General features: G+C 36.9%; 1 protein-coding gene across 1 annotated transcript; it reads right to left on the bottom strand.

Annotated features, from left to right (window-relative positions):
* Positions 1-488: 488 nt before the first annotated feature.
* On the bottom strand, positions 489-2,583 carry LOC133780145 (uncharacterized). The gene is made up of 2 exons (XM_062220018.1): positions 2,570-2,583; positions 489-2,265 (listed from the first exon to the last, which is right to left on the bottom strand). The coding sequence occupies exons 1-2, from the start codon at positions 2,581-2,583 to the stop codon at positions 489-491; spliced, it is 1,791 nt and encodes a 596-aa protein (XP_062076002.1).
* Positions 2,584-12,861: the final 10,278 nt, after the last annotated feature.

Raw genomic sequence — 12,861 nt, 5'->3', positions numbered from 1 at the left:
TGATATCCCACAAAAACACATTTACGAGTTCGACTAGCAAATTTGTCACCTTTAGCTCGTTGATTATGGGCATAAGCTAAACACCCAACAATTCGCAATTCACAGAAAGAAGGCACACAACCAAATAACATTTCATATGGAGTTTTGTTGAAGAGAACACTAGACGGAGTTCGATTTATGAGGTGGGCAGCGGCCAAAACACATTCTCCCCAAAAGTAGATTGGCAAGCCTCCTTGAAATCTCAATGCACGAGCGACATTCAAAATATGTTTATGTTTCCTTTCCACTCTTCCATTTTGTTGAGGAGTACCCACACAAGAAGTTTGAAATAAAATTCCATTGGCCACAAAATAATCCTTCATGCAATTAAACTCTGTTCCATTGTCACTACGTACAAGTTTCAACTTTTGAGAAAATTGACGTTCAATCATGGCAATAAAGGACATAAACATCATAAAATCTTCTCTTTTATCAATTAATAAATAAACCTACACAGCACGCGAATAATCATCTACTAAAGTTAAAAAATAACGGGCACCACAAGAAGAAGTTTCATCATACGGACCCCACAAATCACAATGCACTAACTCAAAAATTCGAGTTGATTTATTTGCACTTAAAGGAAAACTATCTCTAGAATGTTTAGCACGATGACAAACTTCACATCCTTTTGTCAAAAAACCCTTAGAATTATTTAAAAAAGGAAGCAACTTCACTATTTTCTCGGAAGGATGGCCCATTCGACTATTCCATAGTTCTAAAGACTTCGAACTATCAACTGAAACTGCTTGCACTTTTAATCCCTGTCGTAGGTAGTAAAGTCGATCTCGTCGTTCACCCGTTCCAATCACCTCCCTCGAAAGTAGGTCCTGTGTAACACATACATTAGAATGAAATTGGACAAAACAATTTAGATCATCATTTAGCTGTGAAATTGAAATTAAATTGCATGTTAATTGAGGTACAAAGAGAACATGTTGGAGTATGATTTTGTCTGTTATTTGCACGGCACCCTCCTTAGTAGCAACCACCGATTGACCATCAGGAAGACCCACGGGACAAGGCGAAACAACTTTAATATCTAATAAACAAGATTCGTCACCAGTAACATGATGGGAACATCCAGCATCCAGTCCCAACTTACCATGCAGTCGGTGAGAAGAGGGAGATGAGGTTCCAAATGCAGCGGTTAACGTTGCCCACTGTTCAGTAGTAAAGCCCGGTAGGGGTTGCGCAGTAGGAGCAGTGGTCGAATCCGCAAAAGGTGAACCATGAGTATTGACTGGGTTGGTGGCGTTAGCACGCACTCCGTTACGGCCACGGCCAGCCGAGAGCTTTGTTGAGGGAACATTTGGTTTGCCCTTATTATTGCCATATTTTTCCAAGTACCAATCGGGAGTACCATGGAGATCAAAACAAGTAGCGATGTCATGACCTGATTTGTGGCAGTGAGAACATATCAAGACCGCCCTCTTTGCCTTGTCCATACGCTGTTTCGATTTATTGTCTATGCGCACCGCAAAACCGAGCACATCGGGCTTCTCTTCGGTGATACGCGTTATCCCTCGAACCCACTCTTCTTGAGAAATTTGTTGGAATGCCCGATTCAATGAAGGTAGAGGATCTTGCGACAAAAGAGTCGATTGCAATTGGGCATAATACTCAGAACACAAGCCAAGAAAAAATTGGTGCAGCCTATCATTTGCGCGTCGTGTTTCATGTTGCCTACCAACCTGACAAGTACATTTACCACACTGGCAAGAAATCAAAGGCACATGTTTATCTAGCACATCCCATAAAACATTCAACTTACTAAAATAAACAGCAATATGCATAATTTTACTTTGCTCACACCGATTAATATCTCCTTTCAGTTGATGAATACACGAACCATTCACGACAGAAAATCGTTCATGCAAGTCGTCCCATATGCTTTTGGCATTATCATAATTCGATAGCATAGAATGTACCTCGGCATCAATGGTATTCATGAGCCATGATACAAGCATGCAGTGGATGGTGACCCAATCATCTTGCGTACAAGGAGGGACGATTTCAGTGATGGTCCCGTCAAGAAAGCCGAATTTGCGGCAAGAGGAAAGAGCTACACGAATAGCATGTGACCAATCATCAAAGTTGTCAAGCTTCAGACGTATGGGAGTAATGAAATCACTTGGCCGATCTTGCGAGTCGAGATAGAATGGCGAACTGGGATCAAGTTTCGCCAGAGATGGAGATGGAGTGGAGCCGGTAGTGTGGGCGTGACTTCGTCAGTCATGATTCAAAAAAAAAATATATAAGTATATATATTATAATGAACCAGACTGTGATACCATGTAAAGTTTAGGGTAATCGTATATGTATATCTTATTCAATCAAAAAGAAAGATATATATACAAAAGGAAATACAATAACTGACCAAAAACTGTTGTATAATTCTCGGCAATAGTTTAGGGAATACTTAATATAATTAATGAGAATAATAACGTATAACGTATCAGATTCAGTTAGTATTGTCGCTAACTTTTCTTCTTTCTTTTTTAATTTTTAATTATTTTTTTTATTAAACCAATTTGAATCCATTGTAGCATATCGATGCGGCCCTCCATTTTTTGCGTAGGTGACACCACTTCTTGAAGGCAACGTATCGCCAAGATGCGGTTGTTTTAAATACAACATTCCCCCAAGTATGCATGGGTCGTTGGATGAATGCTAAGAAGAACGGGGAAAAGTTTGATTGGGATGAGGATATAATGAAATTCACCAATGGTATGCCTGCACAGTACCTGGAATCATGGAAGGATGATGCCACCATATACTTTGCCTTGCACGTTCCACATGCACAACATTGGGTCGCCATCGAGGTTAACATTCCTGACTGGACCATTGTGGTTTACGATTCTAATATCTTGGTCCTCAATGACGCTGCTTTGGGGGAAATCATGATTCATTGGAGCAAGTGCTTCCCTAGTTTGCTATACCAGTATGGGCTATTTGAGGACCATGATAGACTGCAGTTTCAGCCAGGTGACCGGCCTCCGCCCTTTCAATGTGTACGGCTACTTCCAGACAAAGTCCCTCAATCGAGATCAAGGTACAAATGCTAACACTAGTCCTTATATGAAAGCAGTTTATTATGTTTCAATTACTAATTATTGACAATGTTTATATGGTCTTGAAACCAGTGGCGATTGTGGCATGTATGTCATAAAACATATAGAGCATCGACTAGCGGATCTACCACTTGGAACCATCGTTGACGAGAACATCCAGTTGTTCAGGTTCCGGTGGTGTCTTGACCTATGGTACCAGACTTTAGTGTCCTAAGTTCATCACCAGACTGATTTTCATTTGTATTTATGTTTATACGTTTCGGGGTTTTGGGACAATTGAAGTAGCTAGTATTTTTTTATGCACTAAACAAAAATATCATCCATTTTTTACCCAAAATTTTCACTAATATTACAAAATATAAATGAAATCACATAAATCAATCAGTCTCGACAAAAATTGATAGGTCAAACAAACTACCTCACTAGGCCTTAACAGGCCCATCTAAGGCCCCTCAAAATGTTAAGCCTCGATAGGTACAAATTATGAGTCTCGATAGCCTCGATAAGTACAAATTATGAGCCTCGATTGGTACAAATTATGAGCCTCGATAGGTATAAATTATGAGTCTCGATAGCCTCAATTGGCCTCGACATGGCCCAATGAAATCATGACTCTCGATGTGTCTCGATGCAAAGTTCTTTTTATTTAGTTCAAAACCAACAAAATAACAGCAGAAGTACCTGAATGAAATAAGCACAGAAAAATCAATTACATTGATTGGACAATTTTTAAAGCCTAGCCTTACATGACTTCCAATTGTGCCCACTACCACCACATCTACTGCACTTACGTGGCTTGACAACCTTTTCCCCGCACGAAGGATAGCAGTTATTCTTCGGCCTACCCAATTTCTTCTTCTTGGGCCTTCCTATAGCATTTTTCTCAATAGGGACACCAACAACCATATCTCTGATGTGATCAGGGGTTACCCATTCATCATCGTTCCTAACAGGGTAAATAGTTTCCTTATAAGTGTCCATCCATGACTCAATTCTGTAGTAAGGGGAACACAATGAGTAAATGCTTATGCTTCTTTTTCTGGCTGCAGCAAATGCACGGACACACGATATCCCAATAGTTTGGAACATGCAGCAGGAGCATGATTTTGTGGCCAAGTTCACATTACCATTACCATCACCATTACCATCAACCACAAGAAATTCATGATGACCAAGGACTTGGACATCTAAGAAATTTTCTTTCTCACCTATTTGCTTCACATCTACCTCCATCGAGGTGCTAACACATTTGTTGCTTTTGCAGCTTTTTCACGTCTATCGGCAAACCACGTCTGAAGAGTGAATCTTATGAATTCAAGAAAAGTGGCAACTAGTATGCTCCTTGCCTCCTTGGCTTTATTGTTAAAGCTTTATGCATAGTTACTCGTCATGATATTGTATCAGTTTCCAGGAAAATAAGCGTTACTCCACCTTTCAAAACCAATTCCCTCAAGATATTGAGCAATGGGGGGATCAATTACCTTAATCATGTCAAAGAACTTGTGAAATTATGTTTTTCGAAATGCGTACGCTGCACACCACAAGATGTCTTGACAATGGTCGGTTTTGAATTTTTCCCCCACATTCATACAAATGTGGAGGTAACAAGCACCGTGGTAGGCATCTGGGAACACAAGCTCCAAAGCATGAGCAATGCTTGCATGCCTATCCGATACAAAAGATAGGTTGTCAACGCCCCCTATGGCTTCCTTCAATTTTCGTTTATTTATAAAATAGCATAGCAGAACTTTACTCCTTTCAGGTCAGCCCCATATGTACAGTCATGTTGGCTCCACGTATACTCATCAACGATTTATATTTGAGGCGTCTTACCTACAATACAAAACATTATCTGATGAGCTAAGGCTCAGTAAGTAGAATAACTACCTCAAATGCATTGAAATAAACGTGCAACATGCTATGTATTTTCTTTCTTTCTTTCACTTTCCTTTCTTTTGGGCCCTAAAGGATGCTGCTGCCGGCATTACATAGGGAATCACATTCCCACCTGAACATAAACATGATAATAGGGAATTTCTCCCTCATAAACATTCATTATATAGGGAAGTACATCTCCCTCCTTACATATTTGGGACTTAGGTCTCCCAAGCAGCACCTCTACTTTAATGCTTTCAATAACTTGTTTGTGAACATTAAGCGTGCTTATGCATAATAAATATAACATTCTTGAAAATAACTTATGCATAAGTACAATATGGCAGAATAACATATAAAGCATATAAATGCACATAAGACACATAAAAGTCTTGTATTGTAGATGAGGATTCTACTTACCTTGCGTCCTGATAAAACAACCGAAATTGTTAGCTTCCTGATAAAAGCACAAACTATTAATTTACATAAAATCTACATTATGAAATGTTAGCTTATAATTGTTATTATCCCATTTTTCCTGTTTTATTGCTTATTTTATGTCCAGGCGTATGGTCATACTATATTTGTCCATGGCAAGGTCTTGGTCTAAAAGTCGTGGTCATGGTCATACGGAAATGTCCAGGTCATAATACTTGTCCATAATAATAGGGAATGAGGTCATAAGAGTCCATAATAGTCCAAAGTGTGACCATAGCCTATATAAGTTTATCATTTTAATGACACATAAAAAAAATAGTTTATATTTCAATTTTGGCATTATAAATTATAACGACATGGTAAAGTAATCTTATATATAAATTTTGGCATTATAACTGCATAGTAAAATAATCTATATATCAATTTTTAGGCATAGTAACATAATATATAATATGAATTTTGGCATTATAACGGCATGGTAAAATAATCTATATATCAATTTTGGCATTATAACGGCATGTTAAATAATCTATATATAAATTTTTTTGACATAGTAGCATAATCTATATATATAAATTTTGGCATTATAACAGCATGATAAAATAATCTCTAGATAAATTTTTAGACATAGTAGCATAATCTATAAATTTTGGCATTATAACGGCATGGTAAAATAATCTATAAATAATAGCTAAATAACTGAACTGAAAGACTCGGGAAAGAACTTACCCAAAAAGTCTTCGTAGGCTAACGTTACAAACAGAACTTCGCATAGATTTTAGAGATTTAAAACTTTAAAAGAGTGTTAAGAAGATTTTTAGGCAGAGTGAGAGAAAGATTTTTCGTAATTCAAAAATGAATTCTGAAAGGCTCTATTTATAGGAAAACATTGGGTTTTATGCTGCATAGTAAAATAATAAAATATTAAAAATATCAAGCATAGTAAAATAATAAAATATTCAAAATATCAAGCATAGTAATTTGCTTAAGTCATCACTATATCACTACTGCATCAACATGTGGGACCCGTGGGGTGGACCCTGCTGTGGGACCCTTGCGGACCCTACTGTGGGACCCTTGCGGACCCCACTGTGGGACCCACTATGAATAGTACCTGGTGAATAGTAAAAAAATGAAAAATTCTCAATCTTCTTATATTACTTAGTTTAACATTTTTGACTCTCAAACTTTTTTGAAAATGTTTCTCTATCAACCATAAATTAATTATTCCCACATGTTGGTTACTTCAACAACTTAGAATTGTTAAAATCTCATAATAGAAAACAACTATATCCCCAACGGTCAGGATCACTATTCACCAACGGTCATAAACGGCTAGTTTTTGTCCTATAAATACTTGTTCCTTCAACCATTTACTTGCACAACTTCTTCATCTCTTAACCTTCTAGATAAAATTCATCATCAAATCATGAATTTCTCTTTATTGTTCATAACTTTAGTGATTATTTGCTTGTATTTAGAATCATTCTATGGGTATTATACTAATGAAATGTCCATGGATATTATAGTTGCGTATTCATTAGTTATTATTCCACTTTACTTAATAGCTCTAGCCTTTGATTAGCATTGTAATGCACTCAAAAGTATAAATAAAAATATCTTCTCTTATTTATTCATAATTGTTGTAATGTATTTGTAAAAAGAAATGAGAGTTACATGCTAACACTAGTCCTTATATGAAAGCAGTTTATTATGTTTCAATTACTAATTATTGACAATGTTTATATGGTCTTGAAACCAGTGGCGATTGTGGCATGTATGTCATAAAACATATAGAGCATCGACTAGCGGATCTACCACTTGGAACCATTGTTGACGAGAACATCCAGTTGTTCAGGTTCCGGTGGTGTCTTGACCTATGGTACCAGACTTTAGTGTCCTAAGTTCATCACTAGACTGATTTTCATTTGTATTTATGTTTATACGTTTTGGGGTTTTGGGACAATTGAAGTAGCTAGTATTTTTTTATGCACTAAACAAAAATATCATCCATTTTTTACCCAAAATTTTCACTAATATTACAAAATATAAATGAAATCACATAAATCAATCAGTCTCGACAAAAATTGATAGGTCAAACAAACTACCTCACTAGGCCTTAACAGGCCCATCTAAGGCCCCTCAAAATGTTAAGCCTCGATAGGTACAAATTATGAGTCTCGATAGCCTCGATAAGTACAGATTATGAGCCTCGATTGGTACAAATTATGAGCCTCGATAGGTACAAATTATGAGTCTCGATAGCCTCAATTGGCCTCGACATGGCCCAATGAAATCATGACTCTCGATGTGTCTCGATGCAAAGTTCTTTTTATTTAGTTCAAAACCAACAAAATAACAGCAGAAGTACCTGAATGAAATAAGCACAGAAAAATCAATTACATTGATTGGACAATTTTTAAAGCCTAGCCTTACATGACTTCCAATTGTGCCCACTACCACCACATCTACTGCACTTACGTGGCTTGACAACCTTTTCCCCGCACGAAGGATAGCAGTTATTCTTCGGCCTACCCAATTTCTTCTTCTTGGGCCTTCCTATAGCATTTTTCTCAATGGGGACACCAACAACCATATCTCTGATGTGATCAGGGGTTACCCATTCATCATCGTTCCCAACAGGGTAAATAGTTTCCTTATAAGTTTCCATCCATGACTCAATTCTGTAGTAAGGGGAACACAATGAGTAAATGCTTATGCTTCTTTTTCTGGCTGCAGCAAATGCACGGACACACGATATCCCAATAGTTTGGAACATGCAGCAGGAGCATGATTTTGTGGCCAATTTCACATTACCATTACCATCACCATTACCATCAACCACAAGAAATTCATGATGACCAAGGACTTGGACATCTAAGAAATTTTCTTTCTCACCTATTTGCTTCACATCTACCTCCATCAGGGGTGCTAACACACTTGTTGCTTTTGTATCTTTTTCACGTCTATCGGCAAACCATGTCTGAAGAGTGAATCTTATGAATTCAAGAAAAGTGGCAACTAGAATGCTCCTTGCCTCCTTGGCTTTATTGTTAAAGCTTTATGCAAAGTTACTCGTCATGATATTGTATCGGTTTCCAGGAAAATAAGTGTTACTCCACCTTTCAAAACCAATTCCCTCAAGATATTGAGCAATGGGGGGATCAATTACCTTAATCATGTCAAAGAACTTGTGAAATTATGTTTTTCGAAATGCGTACGCTGCACACCACAAGATGTCTTGACAATGGTCGGTTTTGAATTTTTCCACCACATTCATACAAATGTGGTGGTAACAAGCACCGTTGTAGGCATCTGGGAACACAAGCTCCAAAGCATGAGTAATGCTTGCATGCCTGTCCGATACAAAAGCTAGGTTATCAACGCCCCCTATGGCTTCCTTCAATTTTCTCATGAAATCAGTCCAAGAGTTATGGTTCTCACTATCCACCAATTCGAATGCAATTGGAAAAAAATGGTTGTTTGCATCCAACGCAACAGCACAAAGCATGTGGCCACCATACTTGTTCTTCAAGAAAGTGTCGTCCCCATAAATGACAGGACGAAAATACTGGAATCCCCTCCTAGAAACACCAAGGGAAAATAAGCAATACAAGAAACGACCATCTTCTGCTACAAAATCAGTAATTGTACCCGGGTTCTTCTGCTCCAACTGACACAGGTATCCAAGTAACTTGGAGTATGATTCCTCAGGTGTGCCTCTGACATACATAAGAGTTTTTTCTCTACATCTCCATGCCTTCTCATAGCTCATTTTGATCCCAAAATGGTGTTTCATGTCCTCCCTTATGTTGTTTGCCTTGTATCGAGTACCATCGGTAGCAAATTTCCTCTTGATTAGGTGGCCAGCAACCCACGGTGATGCTTGACGGTGGTCCTTATCTCGAGTTTCTTGTGAGCAAGTGTGTACATTGTTGTAGACAGTAATCTCGAACATTTTAGATCGCATTTTTTTCTTTCCCCTCAATCTCCAACCACAATCAGGATCCTTGCAGGTAATGTACCACATATCAGTACCCGATTTCTTCACCATAAACTCAAAATTATTCTTCATCACAAATATGACTGCCTTGGTTTTCATTCAAGCTTGTTCTTAAAGAACTTGCCAAGGTGCAATTCTCCTGAAGCTGTGCGGGTTGAGGAATGATGGTTTTGATGTGAGGCTTCTATATCTTCTTTGGTGAACATGGGAACACTCCATGTTCTATGATCTTCACCTAAGTCCAATGGAGAACTCCATTTAAAGCTATCTTCGGTTCTACCTGAACCTAGACGACTACTACTGGTCTCAAGTGTTTCCCAATCTTCTCTTATGCGCTCCTCAACTACCATAACACCTGAACTCTGCGTTGGAAAATCTACCCTAATATCTTGCCCATCAACATCTGTTGCGTCAGCAATAGGATCGCCGTTGACATAAGGATCGTAGCCATATGGATCGTACTCTACTGTGTCAGGAACATACGACAGATCTCTAACAAGGATATCATCATGGACAATAACGTCTGATTTGTCTCTGGAACATATGTCTCAACCTCACTTTAAGTTCCTTTGAAACCATGACATGGGGGAGAAATGTTCTCTTCAAATCGAACTTCTTTATTAACGCTGGGAGAGGCCGATGCATTTCCTAAACAACCCTTCTTAACCAATGTTACACATAGAGGAATCATCTTCTCCACAGATTTCAATGCTAACCCCATGAATGCACGCACATGCCTATCATTTTTCATAACAGTCGGTTTGAAGGGTTGTGAGAGGCATGTGTACGGGACCTCAAGTTTCAATTCGTACACACATTTATCCATTTCAAGCTTATCGTACAAAATGTAAAGCAGTTGCTCATACGTCACACCCTTCTCCAAAGGTAGAACTTGATTTCCAGCATCCCTGAAAATCCAATCCATATCTTCTAGTTCCCAAACACCATTGTATGCAACAAATATGGAAGCTGTCAAAGCTGTATCAAAAAAACAAAAAACAAAAGTCAAAAATTAAAATTATAACATAAAACAGCAAAAAATCGAGTTCTATCGAGATTTGTCAAGGTCTATCGAGGTCAAACTATCAAATCAAGTCCAGGACCATCGAGGCACATCGAGGTAGACTATCTAATGAAATTATTATGCACTTGTCGAGGTCCATCGAAGACCATCGAGGCACATCGAGTTATACTATCTAATGAAACTCTTATGCACCTATCGAGGTCTATCGAGGAAAATTGAGGTAACTATCTAATGAAATATGTATGCACCTATCGAGGTCCATCGAGGTTTACTATCTAATGAAATTCTTATGCACCTATCGAGGTCCATCGAGGCACATCGAGGTTTACTATCCAATGAAATTCTTATGCACCTATCGAGGTCCATCGAGGACCATCGAGGCACATCGAGGTAGCTTATCAACTTAAATGTACGAGGATCTATCGAGGTCCATTGAGGATCATCGAGGTGTCCAAATTATAACACCTATTGAGACACGTCAAGGCAAGTCGAGGATCATCGAGCCTCTGATCATGCAAAGCCATCGAAGCATATCGAGTTTCATCGAAAATCATCGAGGCAGACGAAAAACCCAGAAAAGACGCAGACAGTAACGAAGATCCAATCTGACAGTGAAACAATACAATAAAACATGAAAGTATACACAGATCTGTTCGAAATAGTTAAAGCAATGTAGATAAACAAGTTTCCTCACTACATATAACAAATATATACTTACCCATACGATTTTTACCCCTAGATCCAAAATCACCAAAGAACAACTCCAAATCTCAGATTAGATAAGCTCAAAAATTATTATAGATTGAGATAATAGTAGCTGCCTTTTTTTTTTTTTTTGTATGAGAGATTGAGAGATAAAGAGGGAAAACGTGAGAGATAGAAAGGCAGAAAACAATGTAAGAAAAGGATGGGAAAATTTATGTTAGGGGTATTTTAGGAATCTAGGAGAATATTAAGATAAAAATGTAATACGTATTTAATATAGAATCATTTTGTTATAAGACCATTTTATGCATCAAATCTCAAATTTCACTTGATCACATACTTGCACACACAAATATATTAATGTCGCATGCGAAAACATATATTTGGTCGATGACTAAACGTGTGAATTTAATATTTTTGCGAATATATTAAATCAATTTAATTTATATATAGCCTATAGGTATATTATGCATGGATCAACGAAAACATACTTATATTTTCTTACTGTTGCATACTTTTTTTTTATTAAAAAAGTACAAGCAAATGGTCAAATTGATTAAAAATTGAAACATGGAAAAGAGAAAAGAAGAAAATCACGTGCAAAATAGTATGTGGAAGCATATATTAGTGATGAAGCAACAGGGGACTTTGGTACGTTAGGTTGTTCCACTTGTGAACTTGTGATCATTGATTGGGATATATACCAAACTATGAAAAACAAATTAGCCACAATATTATGGTAATACTACTAATTAATTTGACTTTGGAAAATAAAAAAGTAATATCGCGTAGTCCAACACAATCTCATTCCAGAGAATTATATATATTTATTCAACAATATCTTACAATCATTTATATTACTAGAATTTAAATACCCGCTAATAAATTTTTAAATTTGTAGGTCATAGATATTAAAATAAATCAATATAATTTTAATTTTATGTTTAACAATTATTTTTAATTATAGGATTATATATTTAAAGTTGTATCGAACTTTCATTATCATTTTAATTTAAATATAATTCACAAACACATATTTATTATTATTAATATTAATTTATCGAGTTTAATTAGGACTTTTTAGTGTATTGTACTATCGTGTTAGTCATTTCATACTTATGCATCACTCCTTCGAGAGCATGTTGTGTTGTGTTGTGTCTCTGTGTTTGACATTTAGGCCCAATATAACTCAAAATATCTTGTATCTAGTGTAAACTCATATTTTTCATGTTGTATCGTACTCATCTTGGGTCAAAAAACCCAACCCACATTTACAGATTGGTTGCGAAATTGTCAACCAAACATACCCACCCAATTTAGGCAATTATTATTGTGAACAAAGTTATGTGTCAGTCGCTATGATTTGCTAGCATAGTTACTTAATCATTCCGTGCACACATGGTTGCTAAAACTACACATCATATTGAGGAACTTACTAAAAATCTTAACAACAACTTCAACCAAAAGAGGGAAAAAAACCATACTAAAGGAGGAGCTAAAGGAGGAGCATAGGGACTTTGAAGATGTAATCATGATCGAGGAAGCCATCAAGGTGTTTTCAAATCCATTAATACGAAAGAAAAAAAAAAAAAGATTGAGCGTAATTTTTTTTAATAACATCCGACTTACCAAAGGAAAAAAATCATCATTAATTATATAACAATTTTCTATAAAAGAAAAACACTGAGGAAATACTAATCATA

The sequence above is a fragment of the Humulus lupulus genome, chromosome 5, assembly GCF_963169125.1.
Source record: "Humulus lupulus chromosome 5, drHumLupu1.1, whole genome shotgun sequence".
Taxonomy (NCBI): domain Eukaryota; kingdom Viridiplantae; phylum Streptophyta; class Magnoliopsida; order Rosales; family Cannabaceae; genus Humulus; species Humulus lupulus.
This window is presented reverse-complemented; position numbering and strand designations above follow the sequence as displayed.